The following is a 26,335-nucleotide window of genomic DNA, read 5'->3' on the forward strand; positions in this document are numbered from 1 at the left end:
TGCTGAAAAGCAAAGGGCTTAGAATCAGAACACCTGGGTTTGAATCTCAGTTTTGCTTCCTTCTAGCCATCTGACATTTTGAGATATTCACAGAATCATTCTGTGCCTCTATTTACTTATCTATAGACAAGGGAAAATTCCATCAATCCTTCTGGGGTTCTGTAAGGGGTAAACAATAAAACACAAGTAAAAAGCTTACCATATTTGCTTGGTACACAATAGATAGTTGGTTAATCAATGTTAATTCCCTTTCCTTTCACTATAGAAATTAAATGATTGAATGTGTGTGATATACTTTATATAGCATGACATTGGTGGTCGATATAATTGCCAATTTGAGTTCAGTGTTGATCTGTAGATACAGTTTTAGTCAATAATTTAGTTTAGCCTTTTATACTAAGTGTAAGTAGGTATATGGCGAGCATGCAGGATGGAGATCTGAAGAATCTTCATACTAACAGTTCAAGCAATCCCCATTTCTTCATCAAAATAGGATTGATTCTAGAAAAAACTTATAAAGTAAAGAAAACTCTCTTCGGCATGGGGCACATTGACTAAACCACATTTGAGATTTGAGCTAATGGCTCAATTTTTTGTGTGGGATCTACTGGTCTCTACTTCTGTGCTTCATTCTCCAGGATGCCCCATCATTTCTGCACTAGGAAAAAAGGGAAGACCAACTCAGCCTATCTGAGGTCTTTAGGATATTCATAGGATATTCATTTATTTTCTGCAAAATACTTTACTACTTTGTATTTTAAAGGAGGATCAAACAGAGATGGTAACTCTCCAGTCCAAGGGGATAAAAAATGTAAATGATGAGTTTTCAAGGATAAGTAAGACAAATTGTGTTGACTAGAACAGACTTTGCTTATCAAATCTTTTTTGTTTGTTTGTTTGTTTGTTTGTTTTTTATTATACTTTAAGTTCTAGGGTACATGTGCATAACGTGCAGGTTTGTTACATATGTATACTTATGCCATGTTGGTGTGCTGCACCCATCAACTCGTCAGCACCCATCAATTCATCATTTATATCATGTATAACTCCCCAGTGCAATCCCTCCCTCCTCCCCCCTCCCCATGATAGGCCCCAGTGTGTGATGTTCCCCTTCCCGAGTCCAAGTGATCTCATTGTTCAGTTCCCACCTATGAGTGAGAACATGCGGTGTTTGGTTTTCTGTTCTTGTGATAGTTTGCTAAGAATGATGGTTTCCAGCTGCATCCATGTCCCTACAAAGGACGCAAACTCATCCTTTTTTATGGCTGCATAGTATTCCATGGTGTATATGTGCCACATTTTCTTAATCCAGGACATAGGCATGGGCAAGGACTTCATGTCTAAAACACCAAAAGCAATGGCAGCAAAAGCCAAAATTGACAAATGGGATCTAATTAAACTAAAGAGCTTTTGCACAGCAAAAGAAACTACCATCAGAGTGAACAGGCAACCTACAGAATGGGAGAAAATTTTTGCTACCTACTCGTCTGACAAAGGGCTAATATCCAGAATCTACAAAGAACTCAAACAAATATACAAGAAAAAACAAACAACCCCATCAAAAAGTGGGCAAAGGATATGAACAGACATTTCTCAAAAGAAGACATTCATACAGCCAACAGACACATGAAAAAATGCTCATCATCACTCGCCATCAGAGAAATGCAAATCAAAACCACAATGAGATACCATCTCACACCAGTTAGAATGGCAATCATTAAGAAGTCAGGAAACAACAGTTGTTGGAGAGGATGTGGAGAAATAGGTACACTTTTACACTGCTGGTGGGATTGTAAACTAGTTCAACCATTATGGAAAACAGTATGGCAATTCCTCAAGGATCTAGAACTAGATGTACCATATGACCCAGCCATCCCACTACTGGGTATATACCCAAAGGATTATAAATTAGTCTACTACAAAGACACATGCACACGTATGTTTATTGCGGCACTATTCACAATAGCTTATCAAATCTTAATAGAGTACAGAAGCAAATGTATTGCAATGGTTAGGATTTATCCACTTTGGAGCCAGGCTACCATTGTCTGACTCTTGGTCCTGCTATTACCAGCTGAATGACCTTGGGCAAGTTACTTAACGTTATTAGTTTTCTTATCTGAAAGTGAGGGTAATCTTATTATTAAGAGTTCAGGCAAGCAGAGTCAAATTGATTTCAAACCAAAACATGAATCTTCCATCCTGTTACCTTGTTTTCTGAGCTACTCTGGTGTTAAGCTAGGTAGGTAACCATCCAGGCATTTTATTAAATGCTAGGGAAAGGGACCACAATCTTAGCTTCCTCCAAAGTTGCTTCCTTTAGACATCCTGCCACAGTCTGCAGGATGAACTAGCCAAGCTCTCGGGCACTCACATAGTTTATTCAGCACTGTTCTTGCCTCAATAAGACTAGTGGTCTTATGTCTTATGTCTCTGTAGAACAGGTGACAAGCCAAAGCCACTGGATGGTATTAGTAGTGATAACTTAGAGCTGGGCTGGATTGAACTGCACCCACCTAGTTGTCTTGTAGAGAAGGAACTTAAAAGGAGAAGAAAATCTAGGAAAGCAAAAAATAATCTCAGTAATAAGTATAATAACCTAAGAAACTTTTTTTTTTTTTTTTTGAGACAGAGTCTCCCCAGGCTGGCATGCAGTGGCACAATCTCAGCTCACTGCCACCTTCACCTCTGGGGGTTCCAGCCATTCTCCTGCCTCAGCCTCCCAAGTAGCTGGGTTACAGGCACCCGCCCCCATGCCCGGCTAATTTTTGTATCTTTAGTAGAGACAGGGTTTCACCATGTTGGCCAGGCTGGTCTCAAATTCCTCACTTCAAGTGATCTGTCCAGCTTGGCATCCCAAAACGCTGGGATTACAGGCATGATCCACCATTCCTGGCCTATACATGCATTCTTTATTCAGCTAAATTCTTGAGAAATAGGTTAACTGGAAAATAGCACTGTTCCATTTTTTAAGTGGGGGTTTGCAAGATACTAAGGGACCCAAATACCTCTGATAATTGGGGAATTGAATCTGAGTCAGAATAGTGATAAATTTCTCTTCAGACTGTAAAAGAGAAACTAGCAACTTTCCAGGCAGAAAATAATTGCGTTTTCAGTTTGGTAGCCTAGAAAAACTCAGGCAAAAAAAATCAGATGTTGGCGTTACCCTTATGGACTCTGGGGTTAGAAAGACATGGGTTTAAAAACTGCTCATGCCACCTCTTAGATTTGTGACTTTAGGCAAGTGACTTGGTCAATTGGGACCGTCTTTTCTTCCTTTCTTCTCTCTTTCGTTTCTTCCTTCTTTCTTTTTAATGGGAACAATAATGTTTTCTTAGAACACTGTAAAAATTAAATGCATTCAAATGTCTTCAAGTACTTATAGCATTCCTGAAACATAATAATCACCTTATATATGCTTAATACTTTATTATTGTTATTCTTGTTATCCTCAGTTTTGATACTATGTAATTGTGAGATCTGGGTTAGGTCATATTCTTTGTCTTCATTTTCATATTTTTAGAATGTAAGAGTGTAATTAAATTGTTCCTTAAGATCTCAGCTTTAAAAGCTCTATGATTCTAGAATATATTTGTTCTTCCTATTTTATTCTTCCTCTCTCACACAACCATCGATGTGTCTTTAGTCAGTCAATTACCAATTTATTTGAGGCTTACTCAAAGAATGCCTGAATCAGTCAGTCTGGGTATGCTGGGGCTGTTGGCCTTTTCCTAGGCATGCCTCCTACAGGTCTCTTCTCATGACACACTGGGCCTCAGCAACTGAACCAGAGGAAGGAGGGGAAGGTTCTTAGGCCAGCCAAGATAAAAGCATGTGAAATACATTTAGATTTGAACTGGCTTGTAACTTGGTGATCAACAGTAAAAACTAGGATCTGGCCAGGTGTGGTGGCTCACACCTGTAATCCCAGCATCTGGGGAGACCGAGGCAGGTGGATCACTTGAGTCCAAGAGTTTGAGAAAAGCCTGGGCAATATAGCAAAACCCTGTCTCTACAAAAATTACAAAAATCAGCCAGGCATGGTGGTACATGCCTGTAGTCCCAACTACTTGGGAGGCTGAAGTGGGAGGATGGCTTGAGCTTGGGAGGCAGAGGTTGTAGTAAGCCAAGATGGCACCACTGCACACCAGCCTGGGTGATAAGGTAAGACCCTATCTGGAAAAAAAAAAAAAATTAGAATCCAGACATAACTGGTGAAATCTGTTTTTATTCTAAGTGGCAGCAGAATAAAATTAAAATAAAATAAACCAGATTGCTTGGGTTTGAAGATTTACCAGCTATTTACCAGCTGTGTGACTTTGAGAAAGTTATTTAACCTCTGTTTCCTCACTTCTACTTTGAGAATAATAGTGCTTGTCTCATAGAATTGTGTGAGGATTAAATAAGTTAATTTACATAAAGTATTTGCTATATAAGTGCATATTCTTATTATCTGTCCCAGTATTAATATATCAAAGGATTTAGACGTGGCAGGGTCATAATAATACAAACCTTCAAGTCATGATAATTATAGGTTCCAAGTAAATCCTCCAAATAGGAGTAGGGTCCTGCCAGCACCTAGAGATGTGGAACTCTAGCCTAAAAGATTGTGGAAAAGGAGAGGAAAAACAGGGTTTCAGTTCCAATGGAGAACTAAAATGTGATTCAGGAAATGAAGGCGGAAGTCACTTCCCCAACCACGCCACATTTTTCTTTCCAGAGTAAGTCAACATAATAGAGGGTTACGGGGAAAAGTCTAATACACACTACAGTTATCCTGGGTTCAACACTCAGCGTATCTAGTCCAGTACTTAATGTTAGATGTCTTACTTCAAAGTTGATGGGGTGTGTAGGTAGTAACCTCAATATTCTACTTCCCTAGCCAGGATTAGCGTATGATCTGATTGGGGCTCATCCTGATGCAATCTTCTGTGTGAATTGTGAAGCAAAAAGTCTGCTAGCATGCTATCTAGTAGCTGCCAGTCTAAAATAGCTAATATTTACTTAGAGGTTCTGGGATCTCCAGCTCTCATAATGAAATCACACACACACACACACACACACACACACACACACACACACACGCCCACACACAGGACTCATTTTCAAACTTTCAGTGGCTTCCATTTTGTTTCAAAATATCATGCCATACCATACATAAAAGTCATTTATGGGGCCTGTGTCCCTCTAAATAGACAAGAAATCTTGCCCACTCAGTAATCCTGTCCTGTAAGGCTGATAAGATAAGTCAAAGGTATCCAAAAGCAGCTCATACGTTATTCTTGCCGTATTTTACCGCCTATTTAAATTGGTATAATGACAATCACCTGCCTTCCATTTGCATGTCCCAGGTCAGTTGAAATCCCTGCGTAGTTCCTAGTACCATGAGTGTTGCTGTTCATTTTTTGCTGATCTAGTTCTCTCCTTTTCTATCTTACTTCTTAAAAGTCTAGGTATTAGATTAAGTCTTTTGACCTTCCCACTGATTAGCCTACACTTCTTGAAGTTAAGCTTCATGAGAGTGTTTCTTGGCTGACTAGCTACTGTATATTTCCTTCCAATACCTTGCTTGAGGAGGCTTCTTCACCATAGTTGGCTTCATGACCACCTGCCCACATATGTCAGAGGCATTTCCCATATCTGACACTTAACACATATCAAGAGGTAACCACGTTAGTCAAAATCAATGAACTCCTTTGTAAAGTTGCATTCATTTTGTCAGATTCTTTTTATTTAGAGTCTCTTGGAAGCAAGCCAAAAAAGTGTATCTATTACTAGTATAAACAAAATTGTTCATGTAATATGAGAACATTTGTATTCACATGGAGCCCAAGGATAGGAAAATGGCTGACATTTATTAATAACTTGATCTAATAGTTTAAATTATATCAGTATTCCTTCTGCTTACTTCTTGCTTCTCTGTAATTAGCTGTACTAGTCCCTTTTGCTGAAAACTGGCTTTCTCTGCATGGAAGAGAATGTCATATAAAAGGCAAACAACATTAAAAAAGGCTTCATAGTTTGGTTTACTCAAGAAATAGTTTTTTTTATTTTTCTTCCTCCCTTATAGTTTCAAAAATCTTGCCTAGATGTATATAAAGACAAGTCTTGAAGTTTCTGATTAAAAGAAGATTTTGTTCTAGATTTTTCATAAATATCTTTTCAGTTAATGGAAATAAGTATATTAAAGAAGGACACTAGAATCTGCTGAGCCACCAGTTTGATTTTGGCATCCAATTAAAGAGGATATCCAAAAGGAAGAAAGAGAGTATATGGCCAGATGCGGTGACTCATGCCTGTACTCCCAGCACTGTGAGGGTCGAGGCGGGTGGATCACATGAGGTCAGGAGTTTCAGACCAGCCTGGCCAACATGGCAAAACCACATCTCTACTGAAAATACAAAAATTAGCCGAGCCTGGTGGCGGGCACCTGTAATTCCAGCTACTTGGGAGGCTGAGACAGGAGAATCACTTGAACCTGGAAGGCGAAGGTTGCAGTGAGGTGAATTTGTACCACTACACTCCAGCCTGGGTGACAGAGAGAGACCCCATCTCAAAAAAAAAAAAAAAAAAAAAAAAAAAAAAAAAAAAGACAGTGTATATGGCAGCGCACTGTGAAGTGTGGAGAAAATACTTGGTGGGAACTATCAAAGCAACTGGATAGTTGGTTTTTAAGACTCAGAAACAAACTAGATCAAACTAGTTATAGCCTCTCTTGACTGTAAAAGTGAACAAAAAATCAGGAGCCAGATGAGCTAAAGGAAGGTTTGGAATTACCAACTGGTGAGAAGAGCACATTCATGGGCCATGTTTGGAATTCAACTACACTCTGTGTAGTCTGGGGTGGGCTATGAAGATCCGGAAGCAGGGCAGTGGGAGAGTCTTCAGAGAGCCTGGTGTAGCAGCACAGTGGGGGTGTGTCATTCAGAAGAACCTACTGTGGCATCTCTTTGGCAGTCACACCAGGGCGTTACCAATGTCAGATGTATGTGATATATGTTTATTTTGATACAACCTTGTTTGTTCATGCATTTTTAATGACTTTTAGAGAGGTAGGTATTAACTGTGTCTTCTGGATCCTTTTGGCACCAAGAAGGAAAAATAAACTTTCCATATAACATAGATTCCACATAACATAGATCTTGTCCTTCAAGTTCTTGTCCTCTACTTCAAGTGGAGTCCACTCACAGACTCCACATCCTAGAGTTATGAAATTATTATTATTTTATTAAAGCTGAATTTAGTAAAGTAATAGTGACTAAACAAAGAAAGAAAGTGATACTGGATATTGGAAAAGTAGTCACAGTCTTGTTGATATCATGAGATTTTGGGGTTCTGGTTACCTTAGAAGTGCTTTACAAAGCTCGCAAAGATATATTACTTTCCTTTATACCCACTTCTATACTTTATCACTACATTTAGTCAATAAATTTCAAGTATTTCTCAATATTCTTTGAGCTCCTTCTGTATACCCAAGTGCTGTGGAGAATTCTAGAAAAGTATACAATACTTGTCAATTTTTAGACATATAGTCTTCTTGGAAGGACCAAATTTACATTAAAAAATGAAAAATAGCAACATAAACATACAAAAGTTTTAAATGGCATTACATAGGAAATGGACTTATGTATAAAATTTATTCCCATAACACATTATTATAATCTATAAGAAAGAAAAGCAAAGATGGGATGAAAGCCTCAAATCAAATTAATACATATTTATTAATCAAAACTACACTAGAAAATATGGGGAAATGCAGGAATTGCATGTGATATTCAGAGTTTTCAGTCTAGTCTTGGATATGAGGCACACTTTCATGAGTCATGGAAACCAAACAGAAAGCATAGGAGAGATGTCATCAAAACTAAAAACCTTTTTAAAAATACATACTAAGGCTTCACCAGACTGTGTTCAACATCTAACCTGCAGTATCCTTAGGCCTCTTTTGCCTTCAGGGTGGTCTTTGCTTTGTCTAATTCTTGTATGGTACTCTAGTATAGAGCTCACATATCACTGCAAACTCATGATAGAACCACCTAGATCCTGGGATTATGAAGCAGCTTAGTGGGGAAAAATGAATTTTGAGGTCAGAAAAAAACAATATTCAAATGTTAAATCTCATTTTCACCGAGCCTCATTTTCTTCATATATAACATAGAAATAGTGATAATAATGCCTCCTCAATATGGTTTTATGGAGATTAAGTGAAGATATATATGCTTATGTATATATTTAATAAATGGTAATATATACTTAATAATCAGTAATTATTGTTATTATTGCCTTTGACATGAGCTGTTTTAGAACCACAATCTAAACAGGCATCTTATTAGTGCAATTGCAGCCACTAACATAGCATTGAGATCTCTGCAGTGTAAACAGTTTACAAGCCATTCAATAATATATCTTTACAGTAGTCTATCTTAAGAGACACTTACTACTAATAATATTTAACATTAATTCTGAAATTTACAGTTTACAAAGCACTTTCAACTATATCACCTCATTTGATCTTCAACCATTTTGGAAAGATGTTACTACTATTTCCAATCTACAGGGAAGGAAAATTAGTCAGAAAGGGTTAGTGGACTTGCCCTAAGATCACACTACTAGGAAGTCACTAAACCCCCAAATCATACAATCAGAAAGTTGCTAAACCAACCTTTAGCCCATGTCTTCTGACTGCAAACCTCGCACCTTTTTTCTCTTCTCTACATGCCTCTTATTATTTTTTTTTAGTAAGATCCAGCGAAAAATGTCTTTCTCCAGAGTCTTTATTTACCCACAAGATACATCCCATTGAGAATCATGAAAATATTATGACTAACTAGTTGATCCATTATACAGATATGTATGCCAAGGTTATGTTTTCCACGCCCAGTGTTTTTGGTAAAGACATGAATTTTGTTTTGTAAAACCTGCTGGATTGCTATTTGTTTTACCATTTGATTAGGATCCCACAGAACAGATTGGCATTAAAAAGCTGTTAACTCTTTTAACTCCAGAGGGCACAGCTAATGAAATATCCCCAAATTTGAGCACTTTCCAAAACCACCATGTCGTATAGAAGAACTCTGTATTAATCAGGATGAAAGTATGTCTTTTATCTAAATGAAATCTGTAATTTGAGACAAAGATTAAAGATCCTTTGGGGGATAAAGCAAAAGTTGCTGTGAAAATTCTAGAAACTAAAAAGTAAAGATAGCTCTACTCAATATTCATGAAGTTAGATTGGCGATGCAAATAGAGATTGCAATCTCTTATTTTCTAATGATTTGGCTTGCAGCACTCCTGTATCAGTTTTACGCAGATTCCTGCTAAACTTTAAAGAGAATTACTGCAAATCGTACAGTTTTTTTTTTTTTTTTTTAAAGAAAGTTGAACCTATCCAATGTGATTTTCTCTCATATATGACTGTTAATGTTCTATTTAGGGACTTCTAAGGTTTATGATTAGAGGTACATAAATAATAAAATACAGCAGGGCATGGTGGCTCATGCCTGTAATCCCAGCACTTTGGGAGGCCGAGGCGGGAGAAGTACGAGGTCAGGAGTTCGAGACCAGCCTGGTCAATACGGTGAAACCCCGTCTCGACTAAAAGTACAAAAGTTACCCGAGTGTAGTGGCGCATGCCTGTAGTCCTAGCTACTTAGGAGGATGAGATAGAAGAATTGCTCGAACCTGGGAGGCAGAGGTTGCAGTGAGCCGAGATCGCACCACTGCACACTCCAGCATGGGTGACAGAGGAAGAATTCGTCTCAAAAAAAAAAAAAAAAAAGAAAGAAAAGAAAGTAAAGAAAATACAGGATACAGCATATATAATATGTAAACATAGATGTTGATAAGTGAAGCCTTTTTCTATTGAATATAGCATACTCTCAAAAGGCAGTTTGAAGAGAATAACTATGAATATTGGTTTAGGTTTAATTTTGCTTCCTTGAGAGAGAAATCAAATTCCTTTAGCAAAGTCATTTCATAAAGAAATGATACAGGTCAAGTGAGATAGCTCATGCCTGTAATCCAAGCACTTTGGGAGTCCAGGGCAGGTAGATCACAAGGTCAGGAAATCAAGACCATCCTGGTCAACATGGGAAACCCCATCTCTACTAAAAATACAAAAGTTAGCTGGCTGTGGCAGCGTGTGCCTATAATCCCAGCTATTTGGAAGGCTGAGGCAGGAGAATTGCTTGAACCCAGGAGGCGGAGACTGCAGTGAGGCGAGATCATGCCACTGCACTCTGGTCTGGGTGACAGAGCCAGAGCGAGACTCTTATCTCAAAAAAAAAAAAAGAAAGAAAGAAAGAAAATACAAGTTTTAACTCTCACCTAATTTATTAGAAATTCTTGCCTTACACATAGCAGAAATTCTCACCTCCTACACTGTTTTGTAGAATGTAAGAAAAAATGAATGTAAATTCTATGAGTGCTTACTTTATTTCTTTATGTGGTAAATATAACAAATATTTGAGGTGGGGGAAGGTACAGGAAATCTTAGCCATTTTATTATCCCACTAACACTTGACACAGTGCCTGTACAGGTCCTCAAGAAATGCCTGCTGAGCTCTTTGTTAAATAAGTTAAGCTAAATAATCTGTCTCAGAATACATTATTCATTATTTAATTTTTTTTTTTCTATTTCTTTTTTCAGGCCAGTCCTGCTCCTATAATTGTCAACACAGATACTTTGGACACAATTCCTTATGTAAGTAACTTTTTCATTAATACCCTCTTTTAAAACTGTGGTAGAACTTAATTGGCTGAATTTAAATACAATTGATATTTAGTTTCACCCAAACTAAATAATCTTATGGAATGACATGTAGTTTTGTAAATTTTCTTTTAATAATTTCTAAATCTTGTCTTAGTAATCAAGTATTTCCCTCTTTCATTCATGTTTTGTAAAATACAAGGGCCCATTATGAAAAAAAAATAGACAACGTTGTTCAAATAGTGTTAGTTTGCTAAGTGGCTCACTGAAAAGAGACTGAATTGCTCATAGACACGAGCAAACTTCTTTGGGTTTCTTATGAAAGGAATATTGAAGTCAATTTCTATGACAGAGTCTGGAACCTAGGGTAAGAAATCAATAAATATTTTTATGGATTTTTTTGGTCTTCTAATAAGAAGTAGACAAAAGTTTTGTGAGGATAGAGCCTACCTATATATAATGAAAGTTATGGTTTTATAAAAGCATGGAGCATGAGATAATAGGATCAAGCAAATCAATGAAGCCTAGGATTCTGTACCTGTAACACAACCACTATGATGGCGAAAGTTCTTGAAGACAGAGTCTGGCTAGGCAGGGAAGATTGAAGACCAGCTATAGGCCACAATGTGGGTGAGTGGTTGACATTATGGAGGTCCAACAAGGCTTTGTGAGTGGGCTGTAGCTGACGAGTGGAGGATAGTGATCAAAGAAGATGGGACAGCCACAGATGCATGCTAGACAGGGGTATGAAGCTGAGAAGAAGGGCTGCCGGGGTAATGGACAAGAACAAACAGATTCCTTCCCTTTGATTAAATGAGTAAAGCACATAAAGCACTTAGAACAGTACCTAGCACAAAGTAAGTGCTTGGTAAGTACTGGCTCTTCGCAGTTTTAGCCCACAGCCTCAAATCCCTTCAATGACCAACCAAATCACAGAAACAAATGGAGCAGTCAGAGTAGGGACAGTGGGGAATAGAAAGCACATGGCCATTTAAAAAGAGCAACTGCCACTTGGAACTTACTGGTGCCAGATCATTTTACAAAATAAGATGGAAATTTGTACATGTTTGCAATTTCTAAATACAGGCAACTAATTTTCAAAAATGCAAACACTGTGTCTGCCAAACAAAGTGTGTCTAGTCCATAGGCTGCCTTTTGAGAGATGTTACCTCAAAGGAACTGGCAGTCCTGAGCAGGTTCTGCAGTCCCGGACTCAGTCACAGGGGAGCAGAATGTCAGAACTGGAGTACAAGGTTGGGACTTGATGATAAGAATGAGGAACTAAAACTGGGACACAGGGTCAGGCCAAGAATAACAGCAAGCTTGACTTAATGCTGAATCACCTGAACTACTGAACTAGGGCTTCTTAAATCTTTCTGCGCAAGAATAGTTTGGGACCAGACCGGAAACAAGGTTAAGCGTACTGGAAGGAACCAAGAGGCCCCAACACTGGAAAGTAAAGGGCTCTATAGAAGGAAACAAAGCAATGTCTTAAAGGCACCTACATCCACTATTCTCTCACTCCTCATACCTTTCTTTACTTACCAAACATCTCTAACAGGGTATGCCTAACACTGTTGTAGACACTTAACAAATTTTAACTCATTTAATCCTCATAACAATCCTTTGAGGTAGGTACTATTAATTTCTCCATTTTACAGATGGGGATAATGAGTCATAAAGCGGTCAAGTAACTGGTTCAAGGACTCACAGTAAAAGGCAGAGTTGAGTCAATCCAGATAGCCTGACTGTAGAGTTAGAAATGTTACTTAACGTCTAACATACTGCTACCTATGTTTCTTTCTTCCCTCCCTTGTTTTCTGCCTGTCAGCTTGGGAATACAGCTTCCTTACTTACTCCCCTGATACATGCAGATTTGGATGAGAGATAACTTGTCACAGAAGCTTCAATACATTCAGGATAGGAATCCATATATATATGAAGGAATCTTATGTCCCAAAAAATCTCTTCACTATAACCATTGTCAAAGCATGTGAGCAGTGCCCTCAAGAAGTAGGCCTGGAGCACAGAGTTAATTTTGTAAATAAGACCACTTTCTTGTGGTGGATCTATATTATTTCAAAGCCTCCTGTTAGGGTTCTGGTGGCGTAACTGCCAGATGCCCTCATGTGGAAATAATTTATCAATAAGATCTAAGGGTCTTGTGTAGACATGTTCAATTGGTATCCCAATTGATTAGCTAGTAAAATCAGTCATAAATAACAAATTCATCAAATTATTCCCATTCTTCCAAATATCAGGTTTGTATCTGACTTTGACTCCTTCAAAAATTATTTTTAATCAACTTTTTTTGTTGTTATTGTTGAGTCAGTCTTGCTCTGTCACCCAGGCTGGAGTGCAAATGGCCTGATCTTGGCTCACTGCAACCTCCACCTCCCGGGTTCAAATGACTCTCTTGCCTCAGCCTCCCGAGTAGCTGGGACTACAGGAGTACACCACCATGCCCTGGTATTTTTTTTTTTTTTCTTTTTTGTATTTTTTAGTAGAGACAGGTTTTTGCCATGTTGGACAGGCTGATCTTGAACTTCTGATCTCAGTGATCTGCCAGCCTCGGCCTCCCAAAGTGCTGAGATTATAGGTGTGACCTACTGTGCCTGGCCTAATCAACTTTTTCATACTTAATGGAACACACTTTGTGCTTCCTTAAGGGTAACGATCTTTGTAGTGGTTTGTGAGCAGCTTGATATGATGAAAATGTCCCAATTATCATGGTAGTATGTTCTTAAGTAATGTATTTAATCTCTATGCACCTAAATTAACCTATAATTTAATTTAGGACTTATAATACCTGCCTCAGAGATTTTCTTAGCTTCTGGTTGATAGCAGCTAAAGTATTTATCATTTTTTTGAAAAAAATAAACACTTATGAAGTAAAACATGCTAAATTCTAGGAGAATGGTAAATATGAACACCTTCCCCGATGTAGAAAAAACACGAATACATTATGTATTGAAAATGGCAGATTTAGCGCATACTCATTAATGTGGATAAGCTTTGGTTCTTGGCAGAGTCCCAACTCTCCCCTTTGTTCCTGACTCACTGGGTAACCTTGAACAAATTACTGTTCCTTTCACAGTCTATTTTCTCATTCCCCAGTGTTCTATACTTTGTTTTCCTCTTTTCTTCCTCATGTTCTAGTTGTTCACATAATTTCAGCTCTATTTAATGAAAAAACTATTTCAGAGTTCCCTAGGGCATTTTAGGCATGTTGCGTAAGAACTTTTCCCTCTTAAAAATATTATCAGAATGCCAAGCTGTGACATATATTAAAGTCTTTCTAAAAAATAATTTCATTGCAAGTAAATGTATTAATTTTACTGATTAGCAAATTTGATTTTTGATAGAAATGGTTTTTGTGGAAATGGTTCCTTGGCACAAATGCAAATGACAATTGAATAGCTGCAGGAAATTTCTAGGGTCAAAGGGAATTTTTATGTAAGTGTCAAACAAAAGTACAAAATATATTTAAAGAGACTTCTTTGTATTACGGAAGATGAGTTGAAAGACATTAGAGCTTGCATTTATGAAGGGGTCACTGAGGTTCTTACATGAAAATGCCTTAAGTAAGCTCTGTCTTATATGAGGTCATGATATATTAGGGTTGGGTATAACCTTAAATGTGGCATAATCTAGCTTCTCATGCAAAGCAGGAATCCCTATATGAAAATTAAAATCACCCAAGCAGAAACAAGGAGAGAGAGAAAAATTATTTCTCCATTTCAATAGTCTCTAGTTTCTATTTTTTGCTCAATATTTTTACTCTTCCCCATTACATGTTGAATATTGTTTCATGCCAGGTACTGAAAATATTTGTTCTTAGGGAGCTCAGAGTGATTAGAGCCTGCTTGTGAATCCAGCTCCCTGAAGGTTGACTCAATCAAATAATAATGCTTTACTCTCTGGTACTCTGCAACCAACTGACATCGCACTCTCTTCTCCTTTCAGTAGACACTTTAGAGTTCAATATTGAACAGCACCCTGACAAATAGTATTCTTTATGCTTTAGAAAATAAAATTAATCAGAGAGATTCCAGAATCCTTTTTTATTTTGCTCTAACCTTCTCTAATATTCATTTTGTATTTTGGTAATATTCTGACCTCTTTTATACAAATGCACTGTTGAGAGAGGTATACTTGAGAATCATGCATTTTAAATCTGTTAAATAACTTGGAGTTCAATCAACACACACTTTTCGTTTTAAACATATAGATTTTCTATCTCAACTAGTAAATGGTAGTGCTTGATCTACCATTTACTATTACCTCATGTAGTTGCCAATTTTTGGTGTGTAACCACAACCAAAAGAATCAGTGGCAATAAGCATTTTTTTCTTCTCTATTTATCAGTTAGCTAGGACAGTTGCTTCAGGCTGCAGAATACAATATTCTCACCTTATCCATTGTATCAGGAGACTTGATACATTCCAAGTCTCCTGACGGATGCCTGAAGCTGCAGATAATGCCAAACCCTATATACATGAATTTTCCATCTTAACTATCAGGCACTGTGGCCATAACTTTTGCAGTTTGGGGTACAACAGCAAAACTAGCATGATTCTATTTTTCCTTCTTCACAAGTTCATGGATGAAAGATTCATTTTTACTATAGATCTTAGCAACTTCAGCATACAGTATTTTCTCTTCATTTTTTTCTCAAGTCAGGAATTTTCATGTTTTCCCTTAAGAAAGCTTTTTAGGGCTTCTCTTAAGCATATCTGAATTGTCAGCATCACTATTCTTGTGCTTTGGGGCCATTATTAAGTAAAATAAGAGTTACTTGAACACAAAAACTACCATACCAGGATAGTCAGTTTGATCACCCAGACAGCTACTAAGTGAATAAAGAGCAGGTAACATCTGCAGCGCAGATACCCTAAACAAAGAAATGACTCACATCCTGGAAGAGATGGAGTGGGACAGTGAGAGATTTCATCACACTACTCAGAACAGCAAGCAAGTTGGAACTTATGAATTGTTTATTTCTGGAATTTTCCATTTAATATTTTCAGACAATGGTTGACTGTGGATAACTGAAACTGCAGAAAGCAAGATGACAAATAAGGATAGGGGCGGCAGGGCAGGTCCCGTACCAGGTTGGCTGAGGCATCTCTGCTTCAGAAGTTTCATTCTGGGACCCAGGAGGTGGGACAGTGGTTATCCAGAGTATGTTATTCATATTGTAATAGTCAAAGGACAAGAAATCAAGCCCATGACACAAACACGGTTAAAGCTTCTGCTCACCTTACATCCACCAACACCCAATTGGCCAGAATAAGTCATGTTGCCAAGCTCGAAGTAGGGCAAGAGTGAGTATTTGCTAAACAATAAACTAGTACATCAGGGCCTTAAATAAAGGGCTAAGAATCTGTGTATGTCCCTTAATGAGAAAAATAAAAATAAAAACAAAGCAGATATAAAAGAAAAAATCTTGTACTTTGTATTGGTAGGTCGATGGCACTAAACAAAGTATCAGAGGGACCTGGTTCAGCTGATAGGGAGAGTGAGTGTGTAGATTATTGTGTGTTGTCTAAGGGAAAATATTGAGAAGTAAAAGAAACATCTAGCAAGTATTGGCAGTACAATGACTTTACTTTCCTATAAGACACTTTGTTGTCTGAAACTTTGTTTCTAGAGATAGAAATAATAGTGGAGACAAGGCAGAAGTTTCAGGTCTCTTGCTTTGAAAACCCTCCTAGGAAGTAAGGGAGAGAGAAAAGTAGAAGACAAAGAGAAAACAAAGAAGAGTGAGGTTACAAAGAATATGAGTGGGTCCTTAGTAGTATCACCCATTGGATTTGGCTGCCAAGAAAGTTATTTATGTAAAAGTTATTTGAGGACATTTATAATATCTTTATAATATCAGCAACATTTTTATAGAGTGCTTTCAATGTGAAAAGGCCATTGGATGCAAACAAAACTATGGTTCTCGGGCCAAGCACAAGAGAGTGAACTAAAGGGAAAAAATGACCCCAAAATGGCTGAACACATGAGTGTCAGTGAAAAGAAAAAGGATATTGTGGGTTCAGGGACATAGAGACACAACTGAATTAGCAATGAGCTTCATTCAGGAGCCAGAGTATGGGTTTGTGTCTAAGAGATGTTTTAAGCAACATTTTAAATGGCACTGCTGATTGATTCCAGCATCAGGAGCTGAGGACAAAGGCTCTCTGAGGAGGAAGTTGCCATATTACAGAAGTGAGGTGACCAAGCGCTTGTTGTAGGGTTGTACATTTAGACATTAATTTATTTGAGTCACTATGTAAATAACAAATTCTTATGATTTAGGCTATGATTCACTTTTAATTGGACCATTTTCCAGAATTGCCTCTGATGGGAAAGAAAACAGAAATATATGTGTTCCTTTGAACCATCCTGGCAGTGATTAATAACGGTATGATATTTTGGAAGAATTTGCTGATTTTAGTATATTTATCTTTCAACAAACATGTTTTCCTCTTTTTGTGTTTTTTCCCATGGACATTGTTAAAACGATATTGCTAATGTTTTAATCTATTGGGAATGCAGTCGTATCCACATTTTAAAATCCTTACCTACCAGGAAACAGCTTTATTTTGCCTAAACTACTCCTTTGAATCAATAGGAATTTAGCAATAGAGGCAAAGCTATCAATATTTGTTCTGGCGTCAAACCTAGCCAATCTAAATTCATTTCTCAACTGCCCCAATCAGCAGAATCCCTACTCTTAACTGCTTGTTACTTTGCTTTAAAAGCAAGAGGTGGGCTCACGCCTGTAATCCCAGCACTTTGGGAGGCCGAGGCAGGTGGATCAGCTGAGGTCAGGAGTTTGAGACTAGCCCAGCCAACATACCGAAACCCTGTCTCTACTGAAAATAGAAAAAATTATCCGGGTGTAGTGGCGGCACCTGTAATCCCAGCTACTCAGGAGGCTGAGACCAGATAATCGCTTGGACCGGGGAGGTGGAGGTTGCAGTGAGCTGAGATTGTGCCACAGCACTCCCGACCTGGGCAAGAGCGAGACTCCGCCTCAGGATAAAAAAAAAAAAGAAAATGCAAATTCTGATTCACTAGGTATGGGATGAATCAGTCTGCATTTCTAATAAGCTGCCAAGTGAGGTTGATGCTACTTAGTTGTGCATCATACTTTTAGTAACAAAAGAGTATAAAGAGGAGACCAGCCTTTGGCTTTATGTACAGCTGAGTTGTAAACCCACCTCTGCCAGTTAGTTCTTTTCTTGAGTTTTGGTTAAGTCACATCACCTCTCTAAGTCTCTGTTTCATTATATATAAAATAGGAATAATAATACCTGCCTTGCAGGGGTTGTTATGAATACTTATCCTAGTATGCAGAAGGGGCTTAATGGATATTCATCATAAGACTAGGGGTAAGGTGGGTGTATCTATGATAAAATAAAGCATTTCTCTGACTTAATCTTGAACTGGTGAGTTAAAATGAGAAGCCACTGCTAGTTCAGGGGTTGGGCCAGTAGCAGTTATGTAGGTCCATGGCTTACCTACCTCTAGACCTTTGCTGCTCAGAGTGTGATCCATGGCCTAGTAGCAGCGATATTACCTGGGAGTTTGTGAGCAATGGAATCTAAAGTTCCACCAAGGACCTATTAAATCAAAAACTATGTTTTTTGACAAGAACTTCAGTGATTTGTATGCATATTAAAGTTTGAGAAACACTGCTCAATAAGACAGAAACTTATTTTTTGGTTTGGATCCTGATGTTTTGTTCTTTCACTACGTGTTTTGGCCTGCTGTTGAGACAGCTGCCGTTTTCTAAGTCTTTTACTTTAAATATATACACATCTATAGGGAAAGAGCTCTATTTAATTCAACAAATTGAACACACTATGAACAACTACTATGTTGTCCTACTTTCTGGACCTATGCTTTCCAAAAAAGTAGTTAGAAGTCACATATGGTTATTTAAATTTAATTAAAAAATAAAATAATATAAAATTACAAATTCAGTTCCTCAGTTGCACTAACCACATTTCAAGTGCTCAGTAGCCAATAGAGCTAATGGGTATTGTATTAAACAATGCAGATATGGAATTGTCCATTATTCCAGAAAGTTCTATCAGATAGAGCTGTTCTAGGCAATATATAATAAGAAAGAAGTAGAAGAAATAGAAGAGATAGGGGAGCTAATTTGTTATCAAGAAATGATTATACTCTAGGTTCTTTATATATATATATATATGTGTATATATATATATATATATATATATAGAGAGAGAGAGAGAGAGAGAGAGAGAGAGAGAGAGAACCTAATTAATCAAAATTATCCTCCCAACTTTTATGTGTTGGTTTAATTTCCTCCTTTTTTGAGTTGACTATTTTCAAATTTTCTAAATTGCCAGCACTCTCCAGTAATTGTGGCGTATGCTCAGGTGGACAACACACTCCCTATTCTCATGGCTCTTAAAAGCTTAACTTTTAAGACTCTTAAACATGATACACATGGAGGCAAACGTCAGCAATTACTGAAAACTTTCTTAAAAGTTCAGTGATTCATCATTTTCTTATTGTAGAATTATAAAATTCCTATTTTGGCCAGGCGCAGTGGCTCATGCCTGTAATCCCCGCATTATGGGAGGCTGAGGTGGGCAGATCACCTGAGGTTAGGAGTTCGAGAACAGCCTGGCCAACATGGTGAAAATCCGTCTCTAATAAAAATTCAAAAATTAGCCAGGCACAGTGGCAGGTGTCTGTAATCCCAGCTACTTGGGAGACTGAGGCAGGAGAATCACTTGAACCTGGGAGGCAGAGGTTGCAGTGAGCCAAGATCACACCACTGCACTCCAGCCTGAGTGACAGAGTGAGACTCCATCTCAAAAACAAAACAAAACAAAACAAAAGCCTATTAAGGTTGGGATGAATTTTTAAAAGCAAAATCCACAAACAAACAAACAAACAGAAGACCTGACCTACTTACCATTCACAAACTAATTCACTTTTTTTGCCCCGTATTACCCTTGCAGAGGGCAGTTTGTTGGCTACTGTACTCATAACTTCTCATTGACTGGGAAGTACTTACTTAGGCTTGTCATTTTGGACTTAAAGTGAGGGCCAACGGGAAAATAAAATGGTTGTCCAAGTGAAGAGTGTGACTGGTGTGTGAAAGTAGCAATATTGGCCTGTCTTTCTTGGAGGGGTTCCCCTAAAAGCCTCATATACCTGGGCAGAGAAACCACTCTTGTTCAAAGAAGTGTAACCTAGCAGAGCACTTTTAAGAACAAGGGGGAAATAATCCTGAAAAATATTTGTGTAGCTTCTCAAGCATAATGCTACTCAAGGTGTGGTCTGTGAACTGGCAGCATCAGGTCTCACAGGTCAGATTGTTAGAATTGTGGGATCTCCAACTCCTCCCCAAAGCTATAGAATCAGAATTTCTGAGAGTGGAACCAAGAAATCTATGTTTTTAAAAGCACCTCAGGTGATTCTTAGGCTTGCTGAAGTTTGAGAGATGCTGCTCTACAATTTACAAGACATTTTTAAAAGCTAGTGGGAGACTTTAGGCAGCTCTAGTTGCTAAACTGAAGTGGAAGTGAAAGTTAATTAGGAAATATTGCATACAGGAAGGACAAAATAAAAATATCTAAGGCACAATGATAAGACATTTAGCGTGAATCTGAATGAGTGTTTAATCCTGGTGGGTTTTTTTTTTCTTCTTCTTCTTTTTAAATCATTTGGGAGCTTTAAACACATTCTGTTTCATAGTCTAGTGAATAGATATGTTAACGAAAATGGATAATGCATGGTGAAAAGCACATGTTGTTAAACACCCCTTGCTTATCTCTGCCTGGTTCATTCTTACATATCCTAAGGCATTCATCTTAAATAATGCTTCTTCTAGGAAAGTGAGATTCAGGGTAGAGTTCCTATTATGAGCTTCCCCTGAAGGCTCTTCTTCCTCTCAAAGTAGTTATCACACTAAATTGCAGTTATTTCATTAATAGTTGATCTTTCTCTCTAGAATGTAAACTTCATGAGGCACAAAGAAAATATTGCTTTATTTTTCCCACAGTTGTACCTCAAAAACCCTGCACATTTTTACTGACTGGTGGAAGGCAGACAGGCAGGCAGGAAGGAAGGGAAGAAACTACAATAACAAGCCATCCTATTTCAAGGAATCAGAGAAAGGTAGGATTGTGTCTAGCTCTTAAAGAATAAAAAGACATTTCTAGGCAGAGCAGGTAAAAGGCATTCCAAGAAGAGGGAAGTGCAAGTACAAAGGTCAGAGGTCAGGCAACTCATATGTCCTGAGTTTCATCCAGATGGAGCACAGAGCAGTAGCATAATATGAGGTTGGGTTGAGTCTGATTGTGAAGGCCTTTTTTGCTGGATATAGACTTTGGGCTTTAACATGTAGGCATTGCTGGTAGCATTATCTTATCATATATTTAGGAAATTATGACATCTGATTTTATCACTCTATTTCTAGGTCTTAATTTTTATCTGCTATATAGTAGGTACCCTGAAATATATGTTGAATAAACTCAAAGATTTAATAGTGATCACCTAAGAACAACTGACACAGGCTGCTCTTGAGCCTTTTCTACATTTTCCTATATCCTTACCTTCCTTCACACTGTTCAATTAGTCCACAATGCCTTTTCCTCCATACCCATCTTTTAGATCTCAATAAACTGCCACCACCATCAGGAAGCCCCCATCAATTCCTCCAGGTCATATTAATGTCTCCTTCCTCCTTGGTTCCATGGTATTTCAATCATGAGAGATTGTTATTTTAGTAGAAAGAGAATGGACTCTGGACTCTTCTGATTCAACCATATACCAACTGGATAACTGAGGAAATTAACTTCTCTGACCCTTTTCCCTCAGCTGTAAGGAGAGACAATAATAACCATCTTGCATAATGTATTCTTTAGGAGACAGGTTCAGTTATATATAACAGAGACCAAAATAACCATGTGTTTGCAAGATAGGAATGTGTTTCTTTCATATATGACAGTCCCTAGGTTAGCTGCCCAGAGCTAGAATGTCTATTCTGCTCCACAAGGTTTTAAAGGACCCAAGTACCTTTTATTTTCTTTTTTACCACCCTTGAGGGTTGCCCTTGCACACATAGTCCACCATGATGACATGCTAAATAGCAGATTAAAAGAAGTACAGAGATGCACATTGTTCGTCCCTTTAAAGCCATGTCTGAAGAGTTGTAAACGTGATTTTTCCCTTATACCTCAAAGATTAGGCACAAAGCCACTCCTAGATGCAAAGGGAGACTGAGCCATATCACCTTTATTCGGAGATGCGCTGGGCTCAGATAAAAGTGAGGGATCCCATTATTATGGAAGGAAAGGGTAATGAATATTGGGGAGAAGCAGCAGTTTCTACCACACAACATGTTAGCAGTATTCTTCAATGTCTGGAGCTTCTGCCCAGGGGATGCTGAAGCTGATCCATGAAGTGCTAGAAGACAATATGAGAACTTGCCTTTATAGTTTTTCATCATTTCTAATTTCAACACTTTATTTATAAAACACTTGTATTGTTACAATTGTGTAAGTATACTATATCTGTACAGACTAGCACATATGGGGGAGCATGCTTGCAAACATTTTATTGATAGGAACATTAAAAAATTTTCAGAAACCACTGGCTGTAAGCATTAGAGATATTATTTAGACATTGCTTGACTCATAATAGATGTTTAACAAATGATGGCCATAGGCCATTGTTACAGTCCTGAATTAGTATTTACCATATTCCTCCCTATTTATTAATAGTTCTTAGTACTTGATATTAGCCAGATAGAATTGTGCTTTACTTATCTTTAAATTCCAGGCTGGTCATGGTGACTCATGCCTGTAATCCCAGCACTTTGGGAGGCCAAGGCGGAAGGATCACCTGAGGTCAGGGAGTTTGAGAGCAGCCTGACCAAAATGGTGAAACCCTGTCTCTACTAAAAATACAAAAATTAGCTGGCCGTGGTGATGCCTTCTTGTAATCTCAGCTACTCGGGAGGCTGATGCACTAGAATCGCCTGAACCCAGAAGGCTGAGATGGCAGTGAGCCGAGATCACACACCTACACTCCAGCCTGGTTGACAGAGTGAGATTTGGTCTCAAATAGTAATAATAATAATAATAATAATAAATAAATTCCATAAATAGCCATAGTCCATGCATGTAGTGGGATTTCGATAAAAGTTATTTTCACTGTTACACTGAATTTTATTATTTGAATTTGACTGTTTTGATAGAGTGAATTTTTATTTGAGAAAGTAATTCATCAGGTAAATATGTGTTTTAATTTAATCTACATGATCATGTGGATCAATGTGCATGTGACCACCTAAACGTGGGGTGCCCAATTTATTGGCTCTTTGTAGTTTAACTTACTCATAGATAAGCGCCCCTTTCAAAGTGTGGTCCTTTACAAATCCTTTTTTCTTTCTCAAATATACATTTGAAAGAAAATGAAGGAAGTCATATATGATGACAGAGAAGACTGTGGCTAGTTGAGTGAAAAGAAAGAGGAAGAGTGACAGTTGAGTAAAAATCAAGGAGAGGAAATGAGAAAGGAGTAATAAAGAGAAATGGCCTAACATTTTTATATTACTTTCCTCAATTGTAAGTGTTATATTTGGATTGAGCTAAAAACTCTACTTCCAAAAAAAAAAAGCAAATACTAAAACATTTTTCTGGGGCCTCAGGAACTTTATGTGATGCTTAGGGTAATTTATAATCTCATCTCTCCCTTGTTAAATCTTGCTTGGCCTTTTTCTTTTTTTTTTTTTTTTTTTTTTTTTCTTTGTTGAGACAGAGTCTCATTCTGTTGCCTAGGCTGGAGTGCAGTGGTACCTTCAGAGCTCACTGTAGCCTGGACCTGCTGGGCTCAAACAATCCTCCTACCTCAGCCTCACAAGTAGCTGGGACTATAGGCGCCTGCCACCACACCCGGGTAATTTTTGTATTTTTCATAGAGATAGAGTTTTGTCATGTTGCCCAGGCTGGTCTCGAATTTCCAGGCTCAAGCAATCCACCCACCTCGGCCTCCCAAAGTATTGGAATGACAGGTGTAAGCCTCCATGCCTGGCCTTGCTGTGCTTTTAAGTTGACTTTTTGAAACTGATATTTTTTTAGGGGCCAGTTCTTGAGGGATAACTATAGGTATTTTTCTCCATGAAATCAGACAGCTACCTTGCAGCTACCTTGTTTCAGTGACTGACTTACCTCTAGTGTCTTTCTTTTTCTTTTTTTTTTTTTAAGACAGAGTCTTGCCCTGTGCCCTGGGCTGGAGTGCAATGGCGCGATCTCGGCTCACTGCAACCTCTGCCTCCTGGGTTCAAGCGATTCTCTTGCCTCAGCCTCCCGAGTAGCTGGGATTACAGGTGCCCACCACCATGCTGGCTAATTTTTTCTCTTTCTTTTTACTAGAGACAGGTTTCGCTATGTCGGCCAGGCTGGTCTCGAATGCCTGACCTCGTGATCCACCTGCTTCAGCCTCTCAAAGTGCTGGGACTACAGACTTGAGCCACCATGCCTGGCTGTATCTTTCCTTTTCTAAGTGTATCATATCTAGCTCTAAATTACTTCCCCTTAGTTGTCACTTGGAAATTCCAAGTTTGTTTAAATACATGAAGAGCTGGATGAACTTCGATGAACTTTACTTTTGGTGACAAAGTGTAGTTGCCTCTTCATGAACAGCGTTAATGGAAATGCATTTTGATTATCCTAATTTCTACCAAGTGCCCTAAATGATGTTTTGCCCAGGAGTATTTTATTTTAGAAACTCAGGAGCATAAAACTCAAACATTACCAATCTAATGAGGTGTCACATGAAGAAAATGTAGTAATGAAATAACTTCAGATAGGTCAAATGGCATGCTGAGAGGAGCAAATAAACAATAGCCCATTATAATCAGTATCTCTTTAAAGATAATCTTAGGAAATTTTCATGGTATTCTTGTTTTTAAAGCAAATTGCTAATACTTTTGCTGATCCCTTAAAGCTGCGGCTCTCAACCTTGCCCCCACATTGTAATTGCTTCCCGCTTCAAAAATACCAATGCCGGGCTGGGTGCAGTGGCTCATGCCTGTAATCCCAGGACTTTGGGAGGCCGAGGTGGGTAGATCACGGGTCAGGAGATCGAGACCATCCTGTATAACACGGGGAAACCCTGTCTCTACTAAAAATACAAAAAATTAACCGGGGGTCGTGGCACGTGCCTGTAGTCCCAGCTACTCAGGAGGCTGAGGCAGGGGAATCGCTTGAACCCAGGAGGCAGAGGTTGCAGTGAGCCGAGATGGCACCCCTGCACTCCAGCCTGGGTGACAGATTTAACTCTGTCTCAAAAAAACAAAAACAAGAACAAAAAAATACTGATGCCTCAAACTCAGGAATAAAGATTCCTGTTTAATGGGTCTGAGTCTGGGTATAAGAATTGGGATGTTAAAAAATCTCCCCAAGTGGTAAATAACTAAATAAGTTAAAGCATCTAGTTCTTCTAACCTTCTAACCTACTGTGATTCTGGGAAGGCCTTCCAACAGAAATGGGTGGTTGGGTTAGAGTGCTTATTATATAGGCAATAAACTGAGCTGCCACCTGTTAACTTGGTAGCAAACACAGTTACTGCTAACAAAGCTAGCTATCTATGCAAGGCACATGCCCTCAGGTTCGGACATGATCAAGTTAACAAAACACCCCTCCAAGGGTTATTTTGCTGACACATGTCACCATTTATGAGTTGTAATTGAGTTTATTAAAAAGGGAGTCATGGCCTGTGCTTTAGCAATTTGGCCTAAGGGCCCCCAAAAATACTGAGAGAAGAAATTTGCAAGCCAAACTACAGCTGAAAACTAGACTGGGGTTGACCTTGAGGTAGTTCATTGTAGAACCTGAGACTCAATGTAGTTACAAAAAAATCAAACATCAAGGCCAGGCGCGGTGGCTCACGCCTGTAATCCCAGTACTTTGGGAGGCCCAGGCGGGCAGATCACACGGTCAGGAGATCGAGACCACGGTGAAACCCCGTCTCTACTAAAACTACAAAAAATTAGCCGGGCGCGGTGGCGGGTGCCTGTAGTCCCAGCTACTCGGGAGGCTGAGGCAGGAGAATGGCGTGAACCCAGGAGGCGGAGCTTGCAGTGAGCTGAGATCGCGCCACTGCACTCCAGCCTAGTGGACAGAGCGAGACTCCTTCTCAAAAAAAAAAAAAAAAAAAAAAAAAAAAAATCAAATATCAAAACCCTGCCCAAGTCCACCAGAAGCTTTCTCTGACAACCCACCTCACTGATATTTCCCTGTCTTTGAATGTCTATTGCATGTACTTTAAGAAGGACAATGGCCAAAAGTTTATTTAACTCAAGTTTATTTGATGGCAGTATGATTTGATAAATTTATGCTTTGATAGTGAAATTATCTGGCTTCTTTGAAATGGAATATTTTGTTGGTATGGCCAAGGGTACAGACTTGGCATCTAAGAGAACTAACTCTCTCTTTGGTGAACTTGAGGAAATTACCTAAGCTCTCTGAGCCTTAGTTTCCTTTTTCTTTTTTTTTAATAAAATGGAGAAGGGTAGAAATATCTCATAGTATTGATATGAACATGATCTGAACAGTGTCATTGTAGGAATAAAAATAGCCGTT

The 26,335-nt window shown here is 38.5% G+C and overlaps 1 protein-coding gene across 9 annotated transcripts in view; it reads left to right on the plus strand.

Moving 5' to 3' along the window:
• DLG2 (discs large MAGUK scaffold protein 2) overlaps window positions 1-26,335 on the plus strand; it is a 2,272,173-nt gene that overhangs the window by 1,451,308 nt on the left and 794,530 nt on the right. For 8 of the 9 annotated variants that reach the window (XM_030918836.1, XM_030918835.1, XM_030918840.1 and 5 more), the window contains one exon: window positions 10,649-10,702. The exons of the other annotated variant lie outside the window; for it this stretch is intronic. In XM_030918836.1, coding sequence (XP_030774696.1) covers window positions 10,649-10,702 — 54 coding nt within the window. The remainder of the gene's footprint in view (window positions 1-10,648; window positions 10,703-26,335) is intronic. 9 annotated transcript variants of the gene reach the window in all.

This window comes from Rhinopithecus roxellana, chromosome 15, assembly GCF_007565055.1.
Source record: "Rhinopithecus roxellana isolate Shanxi Qingling chromosome 15, ASM756505v1, whole genome shotgun sequence".
Taxonomy (NCBI): Eukaryota; Metazoa; Chordata; class Mammalia; order Primates; family Cercopithecidae; genus Rhinopithecus; species Rhinopithecus roxellana.